Source organism: Bufo gargarizans, chromosome 5 (genome assembly GCF_014858855.1).
Source record: "Bufo gargarizans isolate SCDJY-AF-19 chromosome 5, ASM1485885v1, whole genome shotgun sequence".
NCBI classification, from domain to species: Eukaryota; Metazoa; Chordata; class Amphibia; order Anura; family Bufonidae; genus Bufo; species Bufo gargarizans.
This window is the reverse complement of record NC_058084.1, coordinates 480,668,037-480,695,068: the sequence shown is the minus strand read 5'-3', so window position 1 is coordinate 480,695,068 and position 27,032 is coordinate 480,668,037. Positions and strand designations below refer to the sequence as shown.

General features: G+C 44.8%; 1 protein-coding gene across 4 annotated transcripts in view; it reads left to right on the top strand.

Moving 5' to 3' along the window:
• Positions 1-27,032, top strand: part of NBEAL2 (neurobeachin like 2) — a 101,426-nt gene that overhangs the window by 53,606 nt on the left and 20,788 nt on the right. For 3 of the 4 annotated variants that reach the window (XM_044295309.1, XM_044295306.1, XM_044295308.1), the window contains 19 exons: positions 2,347-2,479; positions 2,645-2,764; positions 3,899-4,220; positions 4,456-4,538; positions 6,315-6,407; positions 6,609-6,780; positions 7,385-7,518; positions 8,051-8,210; positions 10,459-10,561; positions 18,360-18,513; positions 19,758-19,916; positions 20,306-20,465; positions 21,432-21,520; positions 21,644-22,348; positions 23,512-23,690; positions 23,771-23,924; positions 24,100-24,237; positions 24,389-24,694; positions 25,585-25,734. In XM_044295309.1, coding sequence (XP_044151244.1) covers positions 2,347-2,479; positions 2,645-2,764; positions 3,899-4,220; positions 4,456-4,538; positions 6,315-6,407; positions 6,609-6,780; positions 7,385-7,518; positions 8,051-8,210; positions 10,459-10,561; positions 18,360-18,513; positions 19,758-19,916; positions 20,306-20,465; positions 21,432-21,520; positions 21,644-22,348; positions 23,512-23,690; positions 23,771-23,924; positions 24,100-24,237; positions 24,389-24,694; positions 25,585-25,734 — 3,514 coding nt within the window. The remainder of the gene's footprint in view (positions 1-2,346; positions 2,480-2,644; positions 2,765-3,898; positions 4,221-4,455; positions 4,539-6,314; positions 6,408-6,608; positions 6,781-7,384; positions 7,519-8,050; positions 8,211-10,458; positions 10,562-18,359; positions 18,514-19,757; positions 19,917-20,305; positions 20,466-21,431; positions 21,521-21,643; positions 22,349-23,511; positions 23,691-23,770; positions 23,925-24,099; positions 24,238-24,388; positions 24,695-25,584; positions 25,735-27,032) is intronic. The other variant, XM_044295307.1, reaches the window with a different exon arrangement.

Sequence of the window (27,032 nt, the reverse complement as noted above, 5' to 3'; positions counted from 1 at the left end):
CCCAATATGGAAGGATAGAGGTGGCTGTCGGGGCATGCTGGGAGTTGTAGATTGGAGACCTCTGCCATAGGGGCACATTGAGATGTGTAGTGGGGTGTCCTAGTCTGACATCTAGTAATCCAGTACGTCTGATAATCCGGCACTTGTTTTCAGCCTATAACTGTGGACGGCGGCGCTTTAGTTCTAGGTCTGATACCTTATAGGGGGAGGTTTTGTGTTCTAGACTTTTCTATGGCAGACCTTCTGATAGTCTGGCACCTGGCATTCCCATCCATGCCGGATTAATGGAACTTCCTGTAACTTGTAGCCAATGTACTTTATGTGCACAGGAACATTCTGTCCCCAAGCTGAAACCTGTCCTGCTCACACAGCTGATGTGCTTGTAACAATGTATCAGTCCTGCTCACACAGCTGATGTGCTTGTAACAATGTATCAGTCCTGCTCACACAGCGGATGTGCTTGTAACAATGTATCAGTCCTGCTCACACAGCGGATGTGCTTGTAACAATGTATCAGTCCTGCACACACAGCGGATGTGCCTGTAACAATGTATCAGTCCTCACACAGCTGATGTGCTTGTAACAATGTATCAGTCCTGCTCACACAGCTGATGTGCTTGTAACAATGTATCAGTCCTGCTCGCACAGCTGATGTGCTTGTAACAATGTATCAGTCCTGCTCGCACAGCTGATGTGCTTGTAACAATGTATCAGTCCTGCACACACAGCGGATGTGCCTGTAACAATGTATCAGTCCTCACACAGCTGATGTGCTTGTAACAATGTATCAGTCCTGCTCACACAGCTGATGTGCTTGTAACAATGTATCAGTCCTGCTCACACAGCGGATGTGCTTGTAACAATGTATCAGTCCTCACACAGCTGATGTGCTTGTAACAATGTATCAGTCCTGCTCACACAGCTGATGTGCTTGTAACAATGTATCAGTCCTCACACAGCTGATGTGCCTGTAACAATGTATCAGTCCTGCTCACACAGCTGATGTGCTTGTAACAATGTATCAGTCCTGCTCACACAGCTGATGTGCTTGTAACAATGTATCAGTCCTGCTCACACAGCTGATGTGCTTGTAACAATGTATCAGTCCTCACACAGCTGATGTGCTTGTAACAATGTATCAGTCCTGCTCACACAGCTGATGTGCTTGTAACAATGTATCAGTCCTCACACAGCTGATGTGCTTGTAACAATGTATCAGTCCTGCACACACAGCTGATGTGCTTGTAACAATGTATCAGTCCTGCTCGCACAGCTGATGTGCTTGTAACAATGTATCAGTCCTGCACACACAGCGGATGTGCCTGTAACAATGTATCAGTCCTCACACAGCTGATGTGCTTGTAACAATGTATCAGTCCTGCTCACACAGCTGATGTGCTTGTAACAATGTATCAGTCCTGCTCACACAGCGGATGTGCTTGTAGCAATGTATCAGTCCTCACACAGCTGATGTGCTTGTAACAATGTATCAGTCCTGCTCACACAGCTGATGTGCTTGTAACAATGTATCAGTCCTCACACAGCTGATGTGCTTGTAACAATGTATCAGTCCTGCTCACACAGCTGATGTGCTTGTAACAATGTATCAGTCCTGCTCACACAGCTGATGTGCCTGTAACAATGTATCAGTCCTGCTCACACAGCTGATGTGCTTGTAACAATGTATCAGTCCTCACACAGCTGATGTGCTTGTAACAATGTATCAGTCCTGCTCACACAGCTGATGTGCTTGTAACAATGTATCAGTCCTGCACACACAGCGGATGTGCCTGTAACAATGTATCAGTCCTGCTCACACAGCTGATGTGCTTGTAACAATGTATCAGTCCTGCACACACAGCGGATGTGCCTGTAACAATGTATCAGTCCTGCTCACACAGCTGATGTGCTTGTAACAATGTATCAGTCCTGCTCACACAGCTGATGTGCTTGTAACAATGTATCAGTCCTGCTCACACAGCTGATGTGCTTGTAACAATGTATCACTTTTCACACATCTGATGTGCTTGTAACAATGTATCAGCATATTCAAGAGCTTGGAGTCCAGCACAGGAGAAAGATACAACGTAGCAAACCTTAAGCTGTCCGAGTCAGTAGTAGTTTTTCAGCCTCTGTATGTAATCAAGATTGTTGCAATTCACTGACAGCAGGCAGAGATCTTGACAGTGGTGAAGAATTGAAATACAAAGTTTGTTAGAAAGTTGTAGAGCATATAATTATACCATGGTGAAGCTTGTTTCCATGTGGCCCTCACTGGTCGGGTCCCACACGGGCCCACAATAAATGTAACAGTTCAGCGTCCGTTTATTTGGTTCTGTGTGGCAGTTTCTTTGCAGCGAGCGGGACGGGCTTCGAGGCGTTCTTCACCGCGGACGGCATGCTGGTCGTGGCTGTCTGTACGAAGAAGGAATACATGACGGTCGCCGTTCCTGAGCTGCAGTTCAATGACTCCTTGTGGGTGAGTCACATGGGGGCTTCATGCAGGACCTTCCCTGGACAGTAGGGGTCAGCATCGAGCCCTTCCTCTGCTCATTCTCTGAGCGCCCGCTTGTCATGCGCTGTTGGCTGTGGGGTCATTGTGGCTTCTGCCTAGGGCTCACCCCTCACTGTTTTCTGTCTGCAGCACTGCGTGGACATCGTACACATGGCAGGACGCCGACCGTTCGGACAGAACATGGTTCATATTTACGCAGACGGGCAGCTGAGGAAAACTGCGCCGCTACGCTTTCCATCCCTCAATGAGGTGAGCTGAAGAGCAAAGCCCTGTATATGGCCGGAGGGAGTAGAGCAGCCATGTTGGGAGTCATAGTCTGCCAACCAAGTGAGTTGAGCAGTTCACTAGTTAAAGGGGTTCTTCGGGAATTAAGAAAATGAAAATACTTAATTATTACTTCATTATAAATATATTCCCAAATACTTTTCATTAGGTATAATGGCTCGTTTTGTCCGGGGAGCAATCATTAGGAGAAATAAAATGGCCACCGTCCTGCTAGTCCACACAAAACCTGTCCTAATTACACAGGAGGACAAGTTAAAGAGCTGCACCATCGTCCTCTCTTACTTCTCAGGGATTATGATCCTGAATACAGTTTAATAGGATCTTCAGCTGAATCTCTGTAGGAATGGAGTCCATGAGGAGACATGAAGTACGGAGAGGAGGTGGGGATGTGTCTAATGAGGAGCAGCACTTGTAGGCAGTCTCCATTACCACAGTCTGTCCTGTCCATCTCCCCTTCATGTCTCCTCATGAACTCCATTCCTACAGAGATTCAGCTGAAGATCTTCAGAGCAGAGAGGAGGATGAGGCAGCTCTATGGCTCATTGTGGTGAAGTAACTTGTCCTCCTGTGGGATCAGGACAGGTTTTGTGTGAATTAATAGGACGGCAGCCATTTTATTTCTCCTGATGATTGTTTCCCAGACAAAACGAGCCGTTATAATTAATAAAAAATTTTTTGGGAATGTTTATACTAAAGTAATATTTAAGTATTTTAATTTTCTTAATTCCCGGAGAAGCCCTTTTAAAAGGGTCCTCCATCCTCCTGCAGTCTATGAAAAATGCACAGTTACTGGCCCCTTGCTGTGTGGCCCCTAGTGTTTACAGTGTGAGCAGCTGACTTTAGGAGGGACTGCTGTGTGATTGACAGCTCCGCTGGAAGTCACTGCACACAGCCTGCAGCCCGGTAAAACTTTACATTCAACTCTGTTCATCCTGGGCCTCCTGGTTCATGAATAGAATTCCAGAATAAATTAGAATTTCTAGGTCTAACGGGTGGCGACCTAGAAACAGCCGAGGATGTCTCCAGGGGTTTTGGGGAAACTTTCTGTATAATTTTGCGTTCATTCCATCATCCGTGGCTTGTGTCTCCTCTTTACAGTCCTTCACCTCTTGCTGTATTGGTTCTGCCGGGCACCGCACGACCACCACAGTGTCCACCTCTCCATCTCATACCCCGGACCTCACCTTCGCCTCTCACTCCTTGCTCAGCCGCTCCCAGTCCTTCCCAGCCACCTCGGTGGGACACGGCTGGGGTCTCGGTGGGACACAGAACTCACGGGAGGGTCTAGTGTCCACCATTGTGGCCGGAACCCAGGACACTGAATGGGGGACCCCTACCTCATTAGAAGGTCATCTGGGCACCGTGTCCATCTTTCATGACTCCATTCAGGCACCTCATGTAAAGGCCTTGTACCTGGCGGGTAGGTCTGCAGCTCTGGGATGGGGGATGGGGGTAGGGTGCACAAAATGAAGAGGGGGAAGACATGGTTAAGCTCTTCAATGGTCTGGAGATGTTCTTATAGTCTGTGCAAGCTATGGCTCCCTGTTATCAGCCATTTCACTACGTGGACAGGCTGGGGTAAGTGAGAGGAAGTGCAGGAATCTCTGCGCCGCTCATGACCACTACGTCACCATCCACCTTTTTATTCCCAACAGGACCGAACTTTGTGTCTCCCTTGACACCAGAGAGCGAGTTTTCCGAACTCGGGGCCAAACTTCTGCTCTTCTACACTCCGCAGGTAGGGGGCGCCACAGACCGGAATGTGATACAGCTGATGTTCATAATTGTAGGGACACCATGCGCATCGGTGGATGTTCAGCAGCGTATGGATGAGCGAATTTCATATTTTAAAATTTGTTTTCAGTTTGGGTTGTGGTATTATGTGAATTGCGTTATGGATTCCGTTACCACGGACCATAACGCAATTCTATGACGGAATGTATAATGGAATGTCTTTAGAGGTATTCAGTTATTCATTCCATCATAATAAAAGTCTGTGGCCTGCATAACGGATCCGACCCGTTCCCGTTATGCGGGGGAGTCCTCTAAAGGCATTCCGTCATGGAATTGCGTTATGGTCCGTGGTAACAGAATCCATAACGCAATTCACATTATACCACATCCCGAACCGAAAACGAATAAAAAAAAAATGAAATCCCTAATTTTATATCCTGTGGAGCTTGGAGAGGCGGCCACCAGATTCCAGGGATATCAAATATCAGCCCATAAGCCACGGCCGGCGGCTAGAGATATTATAAGGCACCGATCATCTACAAATAGTGACTCTGGACCACCAGGGATATTAATAGTAATTGTAAACTACCAGATATCATATAATTGACATCTAATTGGTCTAGAATGCAGATATGGTATGTTACATGTGAACCTAGACCACCAGGATATTAATATACGCCCGTAGTTCACCAGGTGTAACTTATAACCACCCTAGACCACCAGGAATATTAATATGAAGCTCCATGGATACTACTTACTGGTGTATAAACCACTGTGGGCCACCAAGGTTATTATGATTGACATCTAAGCCACCTGACACTACCTGGTACATTATAACTAATCTCTAGACCACCGGTCATATTATCATAAACCACCATAGACCAACAGGGATGTCATAACTGACCTGTAAGCTAAGAAAATGCAGTGTTAGGGCTGGTGCAGCAAACCACGTGCCCACTTACCTGCCTTCCACCCAGCCTTGTGGGCAAACATTAGCTATATAGTTCAGGAGCGTAAGAAAGTATGAAGCAGTCTTCTGCTGAGGATGTTTTAATTGACCTGTAAACTGCTCTAGACCACCAGGGATTATAATATTAACCCCTAAAACAGCCGACAGGGATATTAAAAGGGTTTCCCAGGTTTTTTATACTGAGGACCCATCCTCCGGATCGGTCATCAGTTTCTGATTGATGGGGGTCTGACATCTAGGACTCCCGCCGATCAGCTGTTTTGAGAAGGCACCAGCCCTCCTGTGAGCGCCACGGCTTCTCTCTGCTCACCCAGCACAGCGCTGTACACTGTATAGTGGTTGTGCTTGGATCGCGCTCAGCCCCATTAATTTCTGGGGGGCTGAGCTGCTCCTAGGCCACGTGACACGCAGGAACTCACTGATGACCTGCTGCTTTCTCGGACAGCTGATGGGCGGGGGTCCCGGGTGTCGGAGCCCCACTGCACAGATACTGATGACCTGTCCTGAAAATCTCAGAAAACACCTTTAATATCGACCTCTGAACCACCCTAGACCAACAGGGATATTATAACTGACCTGTAAGCTACTCTAGACCTCCAGGGATTGTAATAAGCCCAGACAGGGATATTATAATAGATCTCTAGACTGCCAGGGGTATTAACAGGAATATTATAATTGACCTATTAACCCCTGCCCACCAGGGATATTATTTTTAACCCCTAAACCATTAGACCAACAGGGATCATATAATTGACATTATTTAGTCACTTTCTTTCCAGATTCACATACATTTCTGTTTGATGTTTTCAGGCTTCCAAAAATAACATTTGCCTGGACCTGTCCCCGAGTCGAGCATTTGACGGGAGGTTGACGGGGCACAGAGTGGTCACATGGGATGTAAAGGTGAATGCTGTCTCTTTAAGACCCGGACCGTCATGTGCACTTCTGTCACATTACCGTTGACTCGTGTGTAATATGCATTGTCCGGGCGCCATTTTGGGGGCGGCGTTGCTCCCCTGAAGTGCGCAGTAGGTTTATGAAGGGCTCGTCCAGTAATCGGTGATTCATTATTTTCTACTCTTGACTTTTCCTTCTGTCCCTCAGGACGTGGTGAGCTGCGTTGGGGGGATGGGCGTCCTTCTGCCTCTGCTGCACCAAGTAGCCTTACAGACCAAAGAAGACCCCGAAGTTCGGGAGACCCACGATCTGGTGGGCCCTGAGCTCACCTCCTCCAGGAATGCCCAATCCATGCAGCTTCCCCTGGGAAAATCCTCCGGTGCGTCAGGGATATCTTGTACATATAGAGTAGGGGGCTGTATGGAAAATGCACCACATTCCAATAGTCTGGAATAGCAACTCTGGACCCACAGAAATTTCCTTTAAACTGGCATCCAGTAATCCAGACATTCCTGCAGTCTGAGGATCAGCAGACTCGGAATGATAAGACATGATACGCTGTTCTCTTTCTGTGATGTCCGGTAATCCAGAACATTTCATGAATGCAGCACATGCTGTTCATGCCAGACTAAGGCTCCATTCACACGTCCGCAATTGTGCGGAACGGGTGCGGACCCATTCATTCTCTATGGGGACGGAATGGATGCGGACAGCACACAGTGTGCTCTCTGCGTCCGCATTTCCGGAGCGCCACCAATCTTTCGGTCCGCGGCTCCGGAAAAAAACAGAGCATGTCCTATTCTTGTCCGCAATTGCGAACAAGAAAAGGCATTTCTATGGGGGTGCTGGCCGGATCCGGACGTGTGAATGGACCCTAAAGGACGTTTTGTGTGTATACCCCTTGGTGGAGATTTGTCTGCCGTCCTGTTTCTCATGTCTCCTCCTTCGCCGTTGTGACGCTGTTTTCTGTCTTTTTCCCTCAGAGAGCCGACTGGAGAGGAACGGGGTGGCGGCCTTCCTTCTCATGGTGAAGAACTTCATCCAGGGTCACCCCACCAATCAGGAGAGCTTGCTGCAGTGTCACGGGCCGGCCGTCATAGGGGCGCTCCTGCAGAAGGTGAGCGGACTGCTGGACTCCCATCATCCCTCTAATTCAGCACTTTATTTTTGCTGTACTTTTTTTTTTTTTTTAACAATTCCTCACAGTGCTTTAAAATCTCTGCTAGCTGTCAATGAGTGGGAACATATCCAGAAGCTGACAACCTGTACAGACCTACTATTTTCCACAGCTGAGGTTTCGTTACAGTTGTATCCCCCAGCAGCACACATCTCTATAACTATAACTAACTACAGTGTATCACCATGGAGTCCAGGCTTTTTAGATACAGGTTGGATACAATTGCATCAACCCTTCAGCAGTGATAAGTATTCGGGGAGGACAGGTTTTCAGCCCTTGAAATGCTCCCAGTCACTGACAGCAAGCAGAGATCTTGAAAAAGGCGAGGCACACAGTACATTAGAAAGTTGCAGAATTTACAAGAATGGTACTTTCTGAAGCTGTATCAGGTGGCACCGGCCCTTTAAGCAGTTGGAGGTATTTTTTGCAGTGATTTTTGGTTTCCTTGTGTAACCCCCCAGTCTCTCCCCAGGTGTCTCCTCTCACACTGGACATGAATGTGCTTATGGCCTCCCAGATGCTGATGGACCAGATCGCGTCTGAAGGTCACCACTACCTGCTCCACTACCTCTACCAGCACCTGCTCTTTGATTTTCGTATCTGGAGCAATAGTGATTTTGCTGTGCGGCTTGGTACGTGCCTCCTGTGTGCCTCCACTGTACCTCTACTATGCCTCCTGTGTGCCTCCACTATGCCTCCTGTGTGCCTCCACTGTACCTCCACTATGCCTCCTGTGTGCCTCCACTATGCCTCCTGTGTGCCTCCACTATGCCTCCTGTGTGCCTCCACTATGCCTGTATTCCTTTGTCATCTAATTAGAGGAATTAATTACGTATATAATCTAATCTTATTAAAAATAGAAGATGCATATTTTATTTGTATATATATATGTATGTATGGTATTTCAAATGTATGTGTGTATATACAGTACAGACCAAATGTTTGGACGCACCTTCTCATTCAAAGAGTTTTCTTTATTTTCATGACTATGAAAATTGTAGATTCACACTGAAGGCATCAAAACTATGAATTATCACATGTGGAATTATATACATAACAAAAAAGTGTGAAACAACTGAAAATATGTCATATTCTAGGTTCTTCAAAGTAGCCACCTTTTGTTTTGATTACTGCTTTGCACACTCTTGGCATTCTCTTGATGAGCTTCAAGAGGTAGTCACCTGAAATGGTCTTCACTTCACAGGTGTGCCCTGTCAGGTTTAATAAGTGGGATTTCTTGCCCTATAAATGGGGTTGGGACCATCAGTTGCGTTGTGGAGAAGTCAGGTGGATACACAGCTGATAGTCCTACTGAATAGACTGTTAGAATTTGTATTATGGCAAGAAAAAAGCAGCTAAGTAAAGAAAAACGAGTGGCCATCATTACTTTAAGAAATGAAGGTCAGTCAGTCCGAAAAATTGGGAAAACTTTGAAAGTGTCCCCAAGTGCAGTCACAGAAACCATCAAGCGCTACAAAGAAACTGGCTCACATGCGGACCGCCCCAGGAAAGGAAGACCAAGAGTCACCTCTGCTGAGGAGGATAAGTTCATCCGAGTCACCAGCCTCAGAAATCGCAGGGTAACAGCAGCTCAGATTAGAGACCAGGTCAATGCCACACAGAGTTCTAGCAGCAGACACATCTCTAGAACAACTGTTAAGAGGAGACTGTGTGAATCAGGCCTTCATGGTAGGATATCTGCTAGGAAACCACTGCTAAGGACAGGCAACAAGCAGAAGAGACTTGTTTGGGCTAAAGAACACAAGGAATGGACATTAGACCAGTGGAAATCTGTGCTTTGGTCTGATGAGTCCAAATTTGAGATCTTTGGTTCCAACCACCGTGTCTTTGTGCGACGCAGAAAAGGTGAACGGATGGACTCTACATGCCTGGTTCCCACCGTGAAGCATGGAGGAGGAGGTGTGATGGTGTGGGGGGGGCTTTGCTGGTGACACTGTTGGGGATTTATTCAAAATTGAAGGCATACTGAACCAGCATGGCTACCACAGCATCTTGCAGCGGCATGCTATTCCATCCGGTTTGCGTTTAGTTGGACCATCATTTATTTTTCAACAGGACAATGACCCCAAACGCACCTCCAGGCTGTGTAAGGGCTATTTGACCATGAAGGAGAGTGATGGGGTGCTGCGCCAGATGACCTGGCCTCCACAGTCACCGGACCTGAACCCAATCGAGATGGTTTGGGGTGAGCCGGACCGCAGAGTGAAGGCAAAAGGGCCAACAAGTGCTAAGCATCTCTGGGAACTCCTTCAAGACTGTTGGAAGACCATTTCAGGTGACTACCTCTTGAAGCTCATCAAGAGAATGCCAAGAGTGTGCAAAGCAGTAATCAAAGCAAAAGGTGGCTACTGTGAAGAACCTAGAATATGACATATTCTCAGTTGTTTCACACTTTTTTGTTACGTATATAATTCCACATGTGTTAATTCATAGTTTTGATGCCTTCAGTGTGAATCTACAATTATTATAGTCATGAAAATAAAGAAAACTCTTTGAATGAGAAGGTGTGTCCAAACTTTTGGTCTGTACTGTATACCTATAGAGGCATGAACACATACGCATATGTGGATAGTCTATGATAATTAATGTTTGAGTACATGTTTATTTTATATTTATATGTATAGTTATATATTCAAAACCAATTTCACTAACCCATCGGCCTGTCCAACCCCTTTTATTATCTATTCAAATTCAAACCTACAAACCAATGAAACTGATGTAAAAGTTTTGTTTATTAATATAGTTATTTTTATTCATGTGAAAAATATATAACTTTAAAATGTATATAAAAAAATAAAATAAATTACTGTTGAAAAAAAATATATATAATAGAGGAATTGATTCATTGTCACCGGTCAGGTCACATTCAGTATCTCTCGTCAATCATGAAGGACCACAAGCAGCGAGTGCGGAGGAAATACGGCGTGCAGTACATTCTGGACTCTGTCAGGAGGCATTATGGGTAAGGAACAATCTCTCCATTAGGACTCATTTAGATGGCCGTATGCAGTTCAGCATGTCCGCAAAAAAGGATTGCATTCCGTGTTTTTGCGGACCCATAGACTTCAATGGGGCCACGTCCTGAGTTTCACTGACAAGTATATGACATGTTTCATTTGTTTTGCGGAGCCGTGCAATGGAAGAAAAGGTTCCCATAGAAGTGAATAGCTCTGCATCTAATCTGCAAAAAACGGATCTGCATTTTTGCGGACAGCATACGGCCGTCTGAATGAGCCCTTTTGTTGTATTGTATGATGTTTAGACAATTTTTTGAGTTCATTATTCAGGGAGCTCCCTCTTATGGTGGTAACTGTATATATCTGCATGTAGTAATCTCCTCAGCTCCCTCTAGTGGTGGCTGTATATATCTGTATGTAGTAATCTCCTGAGCTACCTCTAGTGGTGGCTGTATATATCTGTATGTAGTTATCTCCTGAGCTCCTCCTAGTGGTGGCTGTATATATCTGTATGTAGTGAGCTCCCTCTAGTGGTGGCCGTATAATCTGTATGTAGTGAGCGCCCTCTAGTGGTGGCTGTATAATTTGTATGTAGTGAGCTCCCTCTAGTGGTGACCGTATAATCTGTATGTAGTGAGTTCCCTCTAGTGGTGGCCGTATAATCTGTATGTAGTGAGCTCCCACTAGTGGTGGCTGTACAATCTGTATGTAGTGAGCGCCCTCTAGTGGTGGCTGTATAATCTGTATGTAGTGAGCTCCCTCTAGTGGTGGCTGTATAATCTGTATGCAGTGAGCTTCCTCTAGTGGTGGCTGTATAATCTCTATGTAGTGAGCTCCCTCTAGTGGTGGCTGTATACTCTGTATGTAGTGAGCTCCCTCTAGTGGTGGCTGTTTAATATGTATGTAGTGAGCTCCCTCTAGTGGTGGCTGTATAATCTGTATGTAGTGAGCTCCCTCTAGTGGTGGCTGTATAATCTGTATGTAGTGAGCTCCCTCTAGTGGTGGCTGTATACTCTGTATGTAGTGAGCTCCCTCTAGTGGTGGCTGTTTAATATGTATGTAGTGAGCTCCCTCTAGTGGTGGCTGTATAATCTGTATGTAGTGAGCTCCCTCTAGTGGTGGCTGTATAATCTGTATGCAGTGAACTCCCTCTAGTGGTGGTTGTATAATCTGTATGTAGTGAGCTCCCTCTAGTGGTGGCTGTATAATCTGTATGTAGTGAGCTCCCTCTAGTGGTGGCTGTATAATCTCTATGTAGTGAGCTCCCTCTAGTGGTGACTGCAGACAGAATTTATGACATTTGCATGCGTTTTTTTTTGTAGCTCTGTATCAGGAAAACAGTAAAATGGGTTATCCCACAAGGAGTGTTCCTATGCAATGAGTAGAGCCTTTCAGATGAAGTATTATTACAATATGAGCAGTTAGAGTGGAATAGACGGCTCTACCACTTAGGTAAATGCTAGAGGTGCGGGCTGCTTGAACTGACTCACCCAGTCAGGGGCATGTAATTATAGAAAGAAAGAGATTAAGCAGGCACACTCTATTTGGGTTCAATTAAATATTTATTTAAATTAGTAATAGGATGTTAGGTTATTTTATGTTTGGGTATATATGGTTATGAGGGTACTGTGTGAGTAATACCACTCTGAGGTAAATGTCCTGGAGATGAGGTGACAATATAAAATGATGTAGATAAAAATGAAAGTAAAAATAAAATACTAATAAAATGCTCTGTGGTGAGTATCTTGGAGACAAAGTCACAGTATATAATGGTCTGGAATAAAAAAATTATGCAATAAAAACTGCTGCAATAAAAAGACAGCTATGGTAAAAAAGGCAAAAAGTCTGTTAGGTCTTTAAAGTGCTGTTTTTTGTCACAGTGACTGCTGTTTAGAGGACAGAGATAATTCAAGTGGTTAGTGAGGATGTCCTGAGTGCAGTATTAATCCTTTATAGAGATAGTTCATCAATAATGTTGCCGCTTATCCACGGTAAGTGCTGCGCTTGTATCAGTGTTTTTATAGTATAAGCATGTGTGTATCTTTGTTATACACGCTGTGGAAGGAAGCGGAGCTCTGTGCCTGGGTGCGGCGTCCCGCACTGTCTCTGGCTACAGAGATCACTTACCCTTCCTGGCGCTGGCACTGTTCTCTTCTCCTTCAGGTCGCAACTTCCTAGGAGGCTCTCTGTTCAGTAGCGTCCCTCGTGTTGCCTTGGATGCTGGGGGCGTGGCTCGCGCGTCTTGGTGAATGACGTCAGCGGCCCGTAGTAGCGATCCTGGTCAGCGCTTGAATTTCTCTGCTGTTCGTACTCTAGTCCAGAGTAGCAATTAGTGTGATGATCCCCGGCTGCTTAAACGCGTTTCGGGACTTAGTCCCTTCATCAGTAAGTGGAGGATCATAGTCCATGTTGTGATATTTATAGGGCAGCAGTAATTAGCTTCTTTATTGGCTTATTCATTTAATAGGGTTCCTTTGTACATTAATTACTTTCATGCCCATCTTTATCTGTTTATTTAGTTAAGATTTAAAATGGTGTGAGGGATATTGGTTTTTATAGTTACTTATATAGGCACATATATATATATATGTGTATCTAACGGTGAAAGATAAAATAAAGATATAATTGAGGGTGATTGATGTCAATTGCTCTTTCAATGTGATAGTCCCTCTATTTGTTAAGTGAAACAGAAATGGTTTGTATTGCAGGGCCAGTCCTATATATATGGAGGTCCCTAATCTATCATATTGATGACATAATTTGTGGTCTTGATGCTTCTATGCTTTGGATACATATATTGTTGGTCCATTAAATAGGGGATCCTGCATATTTTTTGTGTTATCAGTCCATTGAGTAGAGGATCCTACATGTTTTTGTATTATGGTTTATCATCCCAAATACAACGGAACAGAAGGTCCAGTAAAGTGCAGAGTTCAATTTAATATTGAGGGATAATGTTGAGGGGTAATGTTGAGGGGTGGTATGCGTGATTGGAATTTATTGGTTCTTTTTATCTCAGATGGTCTTGGGATATCCAATTGTTTGTATTTGTGGAGTATATTAATATGAATATCAATAAAGGTGGAGTTCTATGGAAATATAATTGGGGGCATTCATTGCATCGCTGGTCCGTAATATGCTAGACCCAGAGATTGCCTGGATTGTCCCCCTTTACATTTCAAGGATAGAAAGGTGTGAATTCCAAAGTGTGGTATCATGTATTCCTGATAGTTAAATTGGGCCTTCTAGGATTTAGTTCCCTGTGTGTTTTAAAAGGCGAGATGGGGGGAAGAATGTGCTTTCCCGGGTATGGTAGCATGAGAGAGAATGTTTGATTTGGATTAAAAGATAATCTGATGTATAGGTCTGATATAGGGTCAGTATACTGGGGAAATCTTTTATTTGGTGTATTTAGTGACTGATTCGGTTTGTTGAAACTTAGGGTACCAATGAGTATTGATTTAATATTCTAGTTTTCTTTTCTTGTTTCATGTGTGTTGGTGACTGAGGGAGGGGCAACCAGGAGGATTCTTAAAGCCCCCACTGGTTGCGCATCGGGGGGCGGCAGCCCCCCCCCCTAAAGGAAACCGAAGATCTCCATTTCTGCGTTCAATCCGTTCGGCAGAACAGAATTGAACTCAAAAATCCTCCTAGATTCTATTCTGGACATTTTATGTATAAAATTGCCTCCTCTCCAGTCTTTTTTTACTTTCTCTAATGCTGTGTATTTTAATCCGGTTGGGTCCTTATTGTGTATGATTCTGAAATGGTTTGATACTGTGTGTTTGTCATATCCCTTTCGTATGTTTGCAATGTGTTCTGATATACGTTTTTGAGTGTTCGTTTTGTGCGACCGATGTATAATTTTTGACATGGACATTGTAGGGCATATATTACTTCTGTTGAACTGCATGTCAGGAATTCTTTGATTTCTTGTTTGTGGGAATTTATTTTAGATGTAACGCAGATGGTTTTCTTTGGAAATGATGTTGTCCGGCAGTTGTTGCATTTTCCGCATCTAAAAAAGCCTTTGATGTCTGCCCATTCTTGAATTGTTGTTGGGTGTTCTCTATTGTGTTTAATGGTGGGGGCAATTTTCAGACCTAAATTTGGAGCTTTGGTAAATGTGATGAGTGGAGTATCTGAGATGGTGGTTCCTATTATTTTGTCTTGTTTGATGTGGTACCAGTGTTCCTTTATGATCTTTTTGATTTTTTTATATTGTGGATTGTATGGTAATATGATTCTAGGTGTTGTCTCTCCTTCCCCTGATTTTTTAATTGAATTTCCAAAAAATGACTTTCTTTCCATCTTATTGACTCTGTAGAGAAAACCTAGATACCTTCCTAACCACCATCAACACAAACCCATATGGCCTAAAATTCACTTCATCTATCAGTAACTCCAAAATAGAATTTCTGGACCTACAAATCACAATAGAAGAAAATAAACTAATATGCACCACTTACCACAAACCAACATCCAAAAACAGTTTCATTCAATATGACAGCTGCCACTTACCATCATGGCTTACTAATATCCCACAAGGACAGTTCCGTAGGGTCAAGAGAAACTGCACAACAGAATCAGACTTCATGGAGGAAGCAAAAAAGATGAAAGAGCAGTTTATGGATAAAAAATACCCCATCGAATTACTGGAAACGTCACTAAGCAGAGTCAATAAGATGGAAAGAAAGTCATTTTTTGGAAATTCAATTAAAAAATCAGGGGAAGGAGAGACAACACCTAGAATCATATTACCATACAATCCACAATATAAAAAAATCAAAAAGATCATTTCAGACTCATACACAACAAGGACCCAACCGGTCTAAAATAAATTCCCACAAACAAGAAATCAAAGAATTCCTGACATGCAGTTCAACAGAAGTGATATATGCCCTAGAATGTCCCTGTCAAAAACTATACATCGGTCGCACAAAACGAACACTCCAAAAACGCATATCAGAACACATTGCAAACATACGAAAGGGATATGACAAACACACAGTATCAAACCATTTCAGACTCATACACAACAAGGACCCAACCGGATTAAAATACACAGCATTAGAGAAAGTAAAAAAAGACTGGAGAGGAGGCAATTTTATACATAAAATGTCCAGAATAGAATCTAGGAGGATTTTTGAGTTCAATTCTGTCCTGCCGAACGGATTGAACGCAGAAATGGAGATCTTCGGTTTTCTTTAGGGGGGGCTGCCGCCCCCCGATGCGCAACCAGTGGGGTCTTTAAGAATCCTCCTGGTTGCCCCTTGGGGAGCGGCCGCTCCCTCAGTCACCAACACACATGAAACAAGAAACTAGAAGATAAAACTAATACTCATTGGTACCCCAAGTTTCAACAAACCGAATCAGTCACTAAATACACCAAATAAAAGATTTCCCCAGTATACTGACCCTATATCAGACCTATACATCAGATTATCTTTTAATCCAAATCAAACATTCTCTCTCATGCTACCATACCCGGGAAAGCACATTCTTCCCCCCATCTCGCCTTTTAAAACACACAGGGAACTAAATCCTAGAAGGCCCAATTTAACTATCAGGAATACATGATACCACACTTTGGAATTCACACCTTTCTATCCTTGAAATGTAAAGGGGGACAATCCAGGCAATCTCTGGGTCTAGCATATTACGGACCAGCGATGCAATGAATGCCCCCAATTATATTTCCATAGAACTCCACCTTTATTGATATTCATATTAATATACTCCACAAATACAAACAATTGGATATCCCAAGACCATCTGAGATAAAAAGAACCAATAAATTCCAATCACGCATACCACCCCTCAACATTATCCCTCAATACTATCCCTCAATATTAAATTGAACTCTGCACTTTACTGGACCTTCTGTTCCGTTGTATTTGGGATGATAAACCATAATACAAAAACATGTAGGATCCTCTACTCAATGGACTGATAACACAAAAAATATGCAGGATCCCCTATTTAATGGACCAACAATATATGTATCCAAAGCATAGAAGCATCAAGACCACAAATTATGTCATCAATATGATAGATTAGGGACCTCCATATATATAGGACTGGCCCTGCAATACAAACCATTTCTGTTTCACTTAACAAATAGAGGGACTATCACATTGAAAGAGCAATTGACATCAATCACCCTCAATTATATCTTTATTTTATCTTTCACCGTTAGATACACATATATATATATATGTGCCTATATAAGTAACTATAAAAACCAATATCCCTCACACCATTTTAAATCTTAACTAAATAAACAGATAAAGATGGGCATGAAAGTAATTAATGTACAAAGGAACCCTATTAAATGAATAAGCCAATAAAGAAGCTAATTACTGCTGCCCTATAAATATCACAACATGGACTATGATCCTCCACTTACTGATGAAGGGACTAAGTCCCGAAACGCGTTTAAGCAGCCGGGGATCATCACACTAATTGCTACTCTGGACTAGAGTACGAACAGCAGAGAAATTCAAGCGCTGACCAGGATCGCTACTACGGGCCGCTGACGTCATTCACCAAGACGCGCGAGCCACGCCCCCAGCATCCAAGGCAACACGAGGGACGCTACTGAACAGAGAGCCTCCTAGGAAGTTGCGACCTGAAGGAGAAGAGAACAGTGCCAGCGCCAGGAAGGGTAAGTGATCTCTGTAGCCAGAGACAGTGCGGGACGCCGCACCCAGGCACAGAGCTCCGCTTCCTTCCACAGCGTGTATAACAAAGATACACACATGCTTATACTATAAAAACACTGATACAAGCGCAGCACTTACCGTGGATAAGCGGCAACATTATTGATGAACTATCTCTATAAAGGATTAATACTGCACTCAGGACATCCTCACTAACCACTTGAATTATCTCTGTCCTCTAAACAGCAGTCACTGTGACAAAAAACAGCACTTTAAAGACCTAACAGACTTTTTGCCTTTTTTACCATAGCTGTCTTTTTATTGCATAATTTTTTTATTCCAGACCATTATATACTGTGACTTTGTCTCCAAGATACTCACCACAGAGCATTTTATTAGTATTTTATTTTTACTTTCATTTTTATCTACATCATTTTATATTGTCACCTCATCTCCAGGACATTTACCTCAGAGTGGTATTACTCACACAGTACCCTCATAACCATATATACCCAAACATAAAATAACCTAACATCCTATTACTAATTTAAATAAATATTTAATTGAACCCAAATAGAGTGTGCCTGCTTAATCTCTTTCTTTCTATTATTACAATATGTGTGATGTTTATGCTCCTGTTTGACCACCTTCTGCATTCTGTGGGGGACTCACATGCTCAGTATCTTCCCTCTAGTCTTCCTCCTCTGAATGGCCGCGCAGTGATCTCATAAAGCGGGGGGAGGGCGTGCTTATTACATATGTAGGTGCTCTTTATTAGTGAAATCGCTGGTGCTGTGTGTGTGGGACTGGTTTCTAAGCAGGGGAGGAAGGGGTTGACGAGGCCTGATAGACGTGCACTCCTGAATGGGTGCAGGTGCTTGGTGGTCACATGTCATGAGCTGCTGCAACCCACAGACAGTGAAGAGACTAGAGCCGCAGAGAGGCGAGTAAAGAAGAGAAAAAAAGGTGAACATTGCTGGAGAGCAGCAGTGTTCACATTGATTGCTCTTTGATATATTATTTGACATTCAAATACTTCAACAAAAGTAAAATTATATAAAGAAATAAATCAGCATGGAATTGTGTACCTGGTGAGGTAAAAATGTCACTTCACATCGGAAATTATTTTTTGCAACTGCAGGATGCAGAAAGAAGAGCAGATCACTTCGGACAACATGAAGACCGTCCAGATGTCCCTGTTCAGTCTTACCAAAGATTTCCTCTCCAAGAACCCGTGTCCAGAGGATTTGCACAGTGTGCTGAATTACACAGCGAGTGTGAATGATGAAGAACAGGTACAAGCAAAATAACATATCGGTCATCTGAGGGCTGTCATCTCACTCCCCAATCCTAATTTATATACTGTATTATACTCCAGAGCTGCACTCACTATTCTGCTGGTGCAGTCACTGTGTACATACTTTACTTATCCTGTACTGATCCTGAGTTACATCCTGTATTATACTCCAAAGCTGCACTCACTATTCTGCTGGTGCAGTCACTGTGTACATACATTACTTATCCTGTACTGATCCTGAGTTACATCCTGTATTATACTCCGGAGCTGCACTCACTATTCTGCTGGTGCAGTCACTGTGTACATACATTACTTATCCTGTACTGATCCTGAGTTACATCCTGTATTATACTCCAGAGCTGCACTCACTATTCTGCTGGTGCAGTCACTGTGTACATACATTACTTATCCTGTACTGATCCCGAGTTACATCCTGTATTATACTCCAGAGCTGCACTCACTATTCTGCTGGTGCAGTCACTGTGTACATACATTACTTATCCTGTACTGATCCTGAGTTACATCCTGTATTATACTCCAGAGCTGCACTCACTATTCTGCTGGTGGAGTCACTGTGTACATACATTACTTATCCTGTACTGATCCTGAGTTACATCCTGTATTATACTCCAGAGCTGCACTCACTATTCTGCTGGTGCAGTCACTGTGTACATACATTACTTATCCTGCACTGATCCTGAGTTACATCCTGTATTATGCTCCAGAGCTGCACTCACTATTCTGCTGGTGGAGTCACTGTGTACATACATTACTTATCCTGTACTGATCCTGAGTTACATCCTGTATTATACTCCAGAGCTGCACTCACTATTCTGCTGGTGCAGTCACTGTGTACATACATAACTTATCCTGTACTGATCCTGAGTCACATCCTGTATTGTACTCCAGAGCTGCACTCACTATTCTGCTGGTGCAGTCACTGTGTACATACATTACTTATCCTGTACTGATCCTGAGTTAGATCCTGTATTATACTCCAGAGCTGCACTCACTATTCTGCTGGTGCAGTCACTGTGCACATACATTACTTATCCTGTACTGATCCTGAGTTACATCCTGTATTATACTCCAGAGCTGCACTCACTATTCTGCTGGTGGAGTCACTGTGTACATACATTACTTATCCTGTACTGATCCTGAGTTACATCCTGTATTATACTTCAGAGCTGAACTCACTATTTATACTGTTAGATCTTCATGTCTTGTGTTCTTGTATTTCAGGTGTGCGGGATCTTGGATGTTCTTCTCAGCCTCCTGAAGGCTAATATTAGCAGTGAGCAGTTGTACGCCTTTCTCCTGGAACAAGGAAACGTTGACGTCTTCTATTTCCTTCTTGTCCAGAAAAAGTTCTCAGATCGTTTGAGGGAAAAAGTTTTCAAGGTTGGTGCAATCTTTGTCAGTTAAACAGTTTAGGGGAGACAAGTCATTAAAATCCTGTAGAGGCATTATCCCCATCGCTCTTCTCTGGGGTCCTGCACCCGATTGAAACTTTCAGTGGTTTCCATTCGCAGATGCATTTCTATGGGATATATCTAGCCCCATCAGTGCTATGGAGGTTATATCAGGACTGGAGCGTTATAAGAGGAGCGGCTGATATCAGTCTCATATGATGTAATGTCTCTGGAGGTTATATCAGTGCTGGAGCGTTATAAGAGGAGCGGCCGATATCGGTCACATATGATGTAATGTCTCTGGAGGTTGTCAGATAACAGAACATTTGACTGTCTCCCGTTCCGTCCTCCTCATCTCTCCTGTGATTGGTTCCTCAGGTCCTGTTCAAGTTGGTGAAGTACGAGAAGGTGAATGAGCGGCTGAAGCATCGGCTGAAGCTGAAGGACCTGGGCTATCAGGGTCTCATCACCTTCCTCGGTGACGTCCCAGTCTCCATGCTGCTGATCCGCTGCCTCTCCGAACAAGTCCTAGTCTCTGGTAAGACTACAACTCCTTCTGTCACTCGCATACTTGAGTGGAGTAGTCCGAGGAGCTGATATGTTTTCTCGCCCATTTTCCTTGGGGGACACAGACCTTGGGTATAGCTCAGCTCCCTAGGAGGCGTGACACTAAGTAAAACTGTTAAGCCCCTCCTCCATCAGCTATACCCTCAGCCTGGAGATAGAGGCTACCAGTTTTAGCTTAGTGTCCAAGGAGGCAAGACACTCCCTGCTACTGCAGGGCTGTTTTCTCCTTGTTATTTTTACTTTTTCATTAAACTGGCGGTGTCTGAGGCTTATCGAGCCAAGGGCAGACCTCCGCCTTTTGGCGTCACTGCTCATTCCACCAGAGCAGTCGGAGCTTCCTGGGCGCAGAGGCATCGGGCCTCGGCTGAACAGTTGTGCAAAGCAGCCACTTGGTCCTCTCTGCACACTTTCACAAAGTTCTATAGGGTGCATACGCATGCATCAGCGGATGCTGCTTTGGGCCGCCTGGTTTTGCAGGCAGCGGTTTCCTGATGCTCCGGTGGTGGTCCGCCTTGGGTTTGTGGTCCCTCCCTTCTTGGACTGCTCTTGAACGTCCTAAGGTCTGTGTCCCCCAAGGAAAATGGGCGAGAAAAGGAGATTTTTGTATAACTTACCAGTTAAATCTCTTTCTCGCTCTTCCTTGGGGGACACAGCACCCACCCTTCTGTGTTTGGTTACAGGGTTATGGTCTGGCGCCCCGTTGGGTTGCTGGCTGGTTGTTTCCGTTATTGGTTGTTATCCTTTCACTACTTGGACACGCAACTGGTAGCCTCTATCTCCAGGCTGAGGGTATAGCTGATGGAGGAGGGGCTTAACAGTTTTACTTAGTGTCACGCCTCCTAGGGAGCTGAGCTATACCCAAGGTCTGTGTCCCCCAAGGAAGAGCGAGAAAGAGATTTAACTGGTAAGTTATACAAAAATCTCCTTTTTCTTGTAGATGTGACGCCTAATTATAAGGATCTTTTGGCGGTGGTGTACCTGTCGCACAGGGCGGAGCTACCGGTGAAGCTCGATGTTTGCCGTAAGGTAAGAGTCACCTGATGAATGAGCGCTACACTGAGGGCTCTCATGGCACTTGCTGCTGCGTTACACACTACATCTCCATCATGCAGTGCGCTCACCGAGTGGTCTATTATTGTGCTCTTCCAGCTCTTCCACCTCATCTACTCCCAACAAGACATCATACGACAGCTGGCCAAGCAGATCGGGTGGCAGGACATCCTGACCAAGCTTTACATCAAGGAGTCCTACGAGTCCAGGCCCCGAAGCCTGAGTAGTCCCATGTACGGGAGCACTGTATGTCCCCTGAAGAGGATGGGCAGCAGTAAAGACCAAGAGCCGAGCATTTCCCGGGACAGCTCCATTGACCAGTCCGATCCGGACCCTGTATTCCAGAACTTTGAGGCCCCTGACTTGGATTTCTCTGAAGGCTTCTCTGATCATTCCATTTCACCCGCAGTCAAAGACAAAGTGTTCCTCTCTTATAATTTCAAGTCGTTCGATTCCTCAGACCAAGCGAGTCACTCTTCTTCCAACATGGTGGATGCGGCGGGATCAGAGGAGACCAGCTGCACTGGACCCCCCTATGACAACATCTACCAGCCCCTCTCCCCCTTCTCCATGTCTCCGTTTGATCTACATTTGGACCTGGGAAGCGCTAGCTCCAGTGTCACAGTGGAAAGCGGGAACGAGACGCCAATCAGCCAGCCGGGGACCCCCTCACCCCTGGAGACCTTCAAACCCTTCCCCGGCATGCGGGTGAGGAAGAGTTCCAGCCTCTCCAACGTCCTGGATGAGAACAGCTACCAGGAGACCCTGCCCAGCGACACCATCTCCAACACCAGCAACCCACAGGTGATAGTGTGCGGATCCTCAGAGGATCTCCATGGTTACACTGTATGGCTAAAAGTATGTGAACCCCTGACATCACACCTACAGAGCTTGTAGGGCGTCCCATGCCAGAACCATGGGGGTTAATATGACTTTCTCCCCCTTCTGTATCTATAACAGCCCCCTCTTCTGAGAAGGTCTCCCACAAGTTTTTGGGATGGCTGAGAATTTGTGCCTCCTCTGTGAGGGCAGACCCTGATTTGTGGGGGGGGGGGGGGTGTCTGTCTTTCCATTTGATCCTGAAAGTTTTGGATTGGGTTGAGATTCAAGCTCAGTGCAGCCCCTTTAGAACCCCCCGCCACCAAACTCACGCCCCCATGTCTTTATGGAGCCCCCAACATATTACAATGGTGGAGGAGACCATTGTGTAAAAAGCCTGTGTCAAGCTGCTTCAGTGGCCACCTGGTTTACACGACTCCAGCAGCCACCTGGCATTGTGCTCTCATCTTCTTCCCACCATATGTGGTGAACAGTGCCACTACCCCTGTACCACATCATCTTCTTCCTACCATATGTGATGAACAGTGCCGCTACTCCTTTACCACATCATCTTCTTCCCACCATATGTGCTGAACAGTGCCACTACCCCTGTACCACATCATATTCTTCCTACCATATGTGGTGAACAGTGCCACTACCCCTGTACCACATCATATTCTTCCCACCATATGTGCTGAACAGTGCCACTACCCCTGTACCACATCATCATCTTCCCACCATATGTGCTGAACAGTGCCACTACCCCTGTACCACATCATCTTCTTTCCACCATACGTGGGGAACAGTGCCACTACCCCTGTACCACATCAACAGTGCCACTACACCTGTACCACATCATCTTCCCACCATATGTGATGAACAGTGCCACTACACCTGTACCACATCATCATCTTCCCACCATATGTGGTGAACAGTGCCACTACTCCTGTACCATGTCTTCTACCACCGTATGTGATGAACAGTGCCACTACTTCTTCTGTTCCATGTCCTCCTCTGCCCACCGTGTGATGAACAGTGCCACTACTGTACCACGTCATCTTCTGCCTCCCCTCCATCACCATAGCCTGTGCAGTGTCTTCATATATTCTCCTCCACGTTCTCCTGTGTAACATGTGCTTGTCTTCCAGCAGACCCCAGAAGAAGAGCTGTGCAACCTTCTGACCAACATTATCTTCTCTGTCACCTGGAGGGGAGTGGACGGTCAGGAGGACGTGGCCTGGAAGGAGCGTGGTCAGGTCTTCTCTGTCCTCACCAAGCTGGGATCAGCCTGCGAACTAGTGAGACCACCTGATGAGATCAAAAGGAGGTGAGTCAGCGAGCGCGGGAGGAACACGGCTTTCAGCAGACATGGAGGAAGTGCTCAGCAGCTCTTCATTCTGTTTTTAGCCTCCTGGAGATGATGTTGGAATCGTCTCTGACTGACATAAAAGAGGCGTCTCCATCCTCCTTCCTCGGTCACAATGTACTGAAGCTCCTGCGCCTCCTGCAAGACTTCCTGTTCTCCGAAGGTGACAGCAATGAAATCCTCTGGAGCGAGAAGGTGAGTTTCTGGTTTTATATCGGTTGTGTATGAAGTCTCTCCAGGCGGTGGTGGCACAGAGGGCTGATGATGGGGGTAGTACACAGAATACTTCGCCTGCATGTCCCGGACAGTTCTTTGTTTATCATCAGCTGCTACCTGGTCGATAATGTGTTAATTTCTATCATGTCTTCAGATATTTGAGGGGGTCACTAACTTACTGGAGAAGCTGGATGTCTGGAATTACTTGGTAAACGGGACGTCTGAGCTGAAGGAGATGGCGCAGATCGGCCTCAGGATCATCATAGGGTTCATCAAGTTAGATGACCAGCAGGTGAGAACGTGGTGTTAGGGGCCCTTAAAATAAGACATCCCCCTGTGAATACCTTTCTGTGGGAAAGCTGGGTGGCGATCAGTATAGCCGCCGTCACCATTTTAACCTATTCTTGGCGCCATGAAGGTTGACCTGTGATTTCTCTCGTCAGATGCATCTATTGGCTTCCTCAAAGCTTCATGAAATTCTGAAATATGCCACCGCCCTGAAGAAGGAGGAGGCGTGCTTCCTGCTGGGGAGTCTGCAGACCCCGCTTCTCAGCTCGCTCAGCGCCAAGTCTGAGACCTTCCTAGGCCTGGTGCCCATCATCCGGACCATCATGGACCAGTGTTACGACTGCCTCAAGCTTCAGCAACATTTACCCTCCCTGCCCCCCACCAACGGGAGCCCAACCTTCCACGATGATCTCCGGAGGTTCTGCACCACGGCCGAGTGGAAGCTCTTCATAGAGAAGCAGGTATGTCATAAGTCTCATTGCTCACCATATATCAAATCTGTGCTTGCTTTCAGTGAATGGAAACTTTTTATTTTATTTTTTAGTTTACATTCAGTGGGGGAAAGCCTGTCCTAACCTAGCCCTGCTCACACAGACAGATTGGTGCTGCTGACATTTTTGTGACGAATCCTCAGCTGTGTGAGCCAGACTAGATTAGGGCACAGAGTCATGATTGTAATGTCGTCCTGTGGATGTTTGACAACGTCATGAACATGGTATGACTGGTGCTACTGGGCACAGTCCTGTATATTTTGGCTCCTGTACCTTTAAGACGAAGGTACTGCGCAGTGGCCGCTGGTCACCTGGCTGGTGGACATATTGAGATTCTTTCTAGTTTATGGAGATGTAAAGGGGTTGTCTTATCATAGACAATGGGGGCATATCGCTAGGATATGCCTCCATTGTCTTACAGGTGCGGGTCCCACAGCTGGGACCTGCACCTATATCAGGAACGGAGCCCCGCAAGGTGGTGGCTGGAGGACTCCGGTCTGGCCACCACCAAGCTGGTTCCCCATAGAAGTGAATGGGAAAGCACCGTGCATGACCGGCCACCGCTCCCATTCACGTCTATGGGCTTGACGGAAATAGCCGAGCCATCGCTTGGCTGTTTTCACCGGCCCCATAGAAAATGAATGGAGAGTGGCTGCGCATGCGCAGTGCGCTCTCCCCACCACTTTCAGTGCTCCGTTCTCTATATAGGTGCTGGTCCCAATGGTGGAACCCACACCTATAAGACAATGAGGGCATATCCTAGCGATATGCCCCTATTGTCTATGATGAGACAACCCCTTTAACCATCTAGATTTGTTCTGGCGCCATGATGTCACCTAACGGGTGCGATTTTCCCCCAGGTGCAGCCCGCCATGGAGCAACTAGAAAGGGAAACGTTTTCAAAAGGCCACAACCAGATGTCGTCCTTCTGGAACTCCTGTTACGACGCTCTCATGAGCAGCTCCTTAAGAAGGGAGTCCGAGAAGGGGGAGAGCAGGGGCAGATTTCAGGTAAGTCCTGTGTTACCTACCTGACATGGCCCTCGCTGCCATGATCGTAAAAGCACAAAATATAAAAAATCGGCAAAATTTTCACATCCAGAGCTGCATTCACAATTCTGTTGTTACATCTTATTTTTTTTTTCTATCTTTTAATTGTAATTTCTAATTACAGTTCATATGAATAAAAGGTATAACGAATACAAATCATAAAGCAAAAAAAAAGAACAAAAAAAAAATATATATATAACTTAACCACTTCATTACTGGAGTGTTTATCCCCCTTCCTTACCAGGCCAGTTTTTCAGTTGTAGCAGCGCGTCTATCTAACTACAAATAACTGATTAGTTTGTAGCCAGCCTACATGTATTTGATATTATTTTTCTCGGGACGCCTAAGACTTTTCTTTTGTGCCATTAGAGGATGGATATAATATTTTTTAAAAAATGTAAGGTAAAACTAAAAATTATGAAAACATTTTTTTTTCCTTTCCTATCAAATTTTTCTAACTATTACAAATGGTTCAAAGAAAAAACATTTCTAAAACCATTTCCGTACGCTTGTACCCTGAAAATGGAGGCTATTTATGTCATTTATCTACTGGCTGGGCCGCCGCAAGACTTCAAAAGACTGGAGCGCATTTTGGATTTTGGCGGCCTATTTCTCTATTGCTGGTTCTATAGCACCGTACTGCCAGAAAAATCTTGTACAGCGCCAAAATTACACATACAAATTCCACTATACTCTTGCTAAAACTAATAAATACATATAAATATAGTAAATATATATTTTTTATTTAATTTTTTATGAATGAAAGAGGTGCGGGGTGTTTGTATGGGTGTGACATTTCATTTTAAAGCCAGCAGGTGGCGCTCTTACATAAGAAAAATCGGATTACAGAGAAGAGCCTACTGCCGCGATGTAGAAAGTCATGTGGCGGTAGGCCAGAAGTTAACATTAATATTAGGAAACAGGTGTAACATGTACGCACGTATTTTATAAATGTTTTAAATATTTAGTTTGATTACAAAGAACAAGACGGAAAAAATCAAACCTCACAATTCCCACAAATGCCGTACTATTAGTAGCCAAAAGGTGTGTCATGAACTCCTGGATACAGCAGACGACCCCCACAACTACAGAGGTGACATGAAATACATCATGTGTATGGAGACACTAAATAACAAAGAAAAAAAAAACACATCATTTCTTCAAAAAATGAAAAACTTTTATTGAAAAACACTTGCAAACTCACAAAATAGAAAATCTGATGACTATTCCAGGGAACCTAAATATTTAAAACATTTATA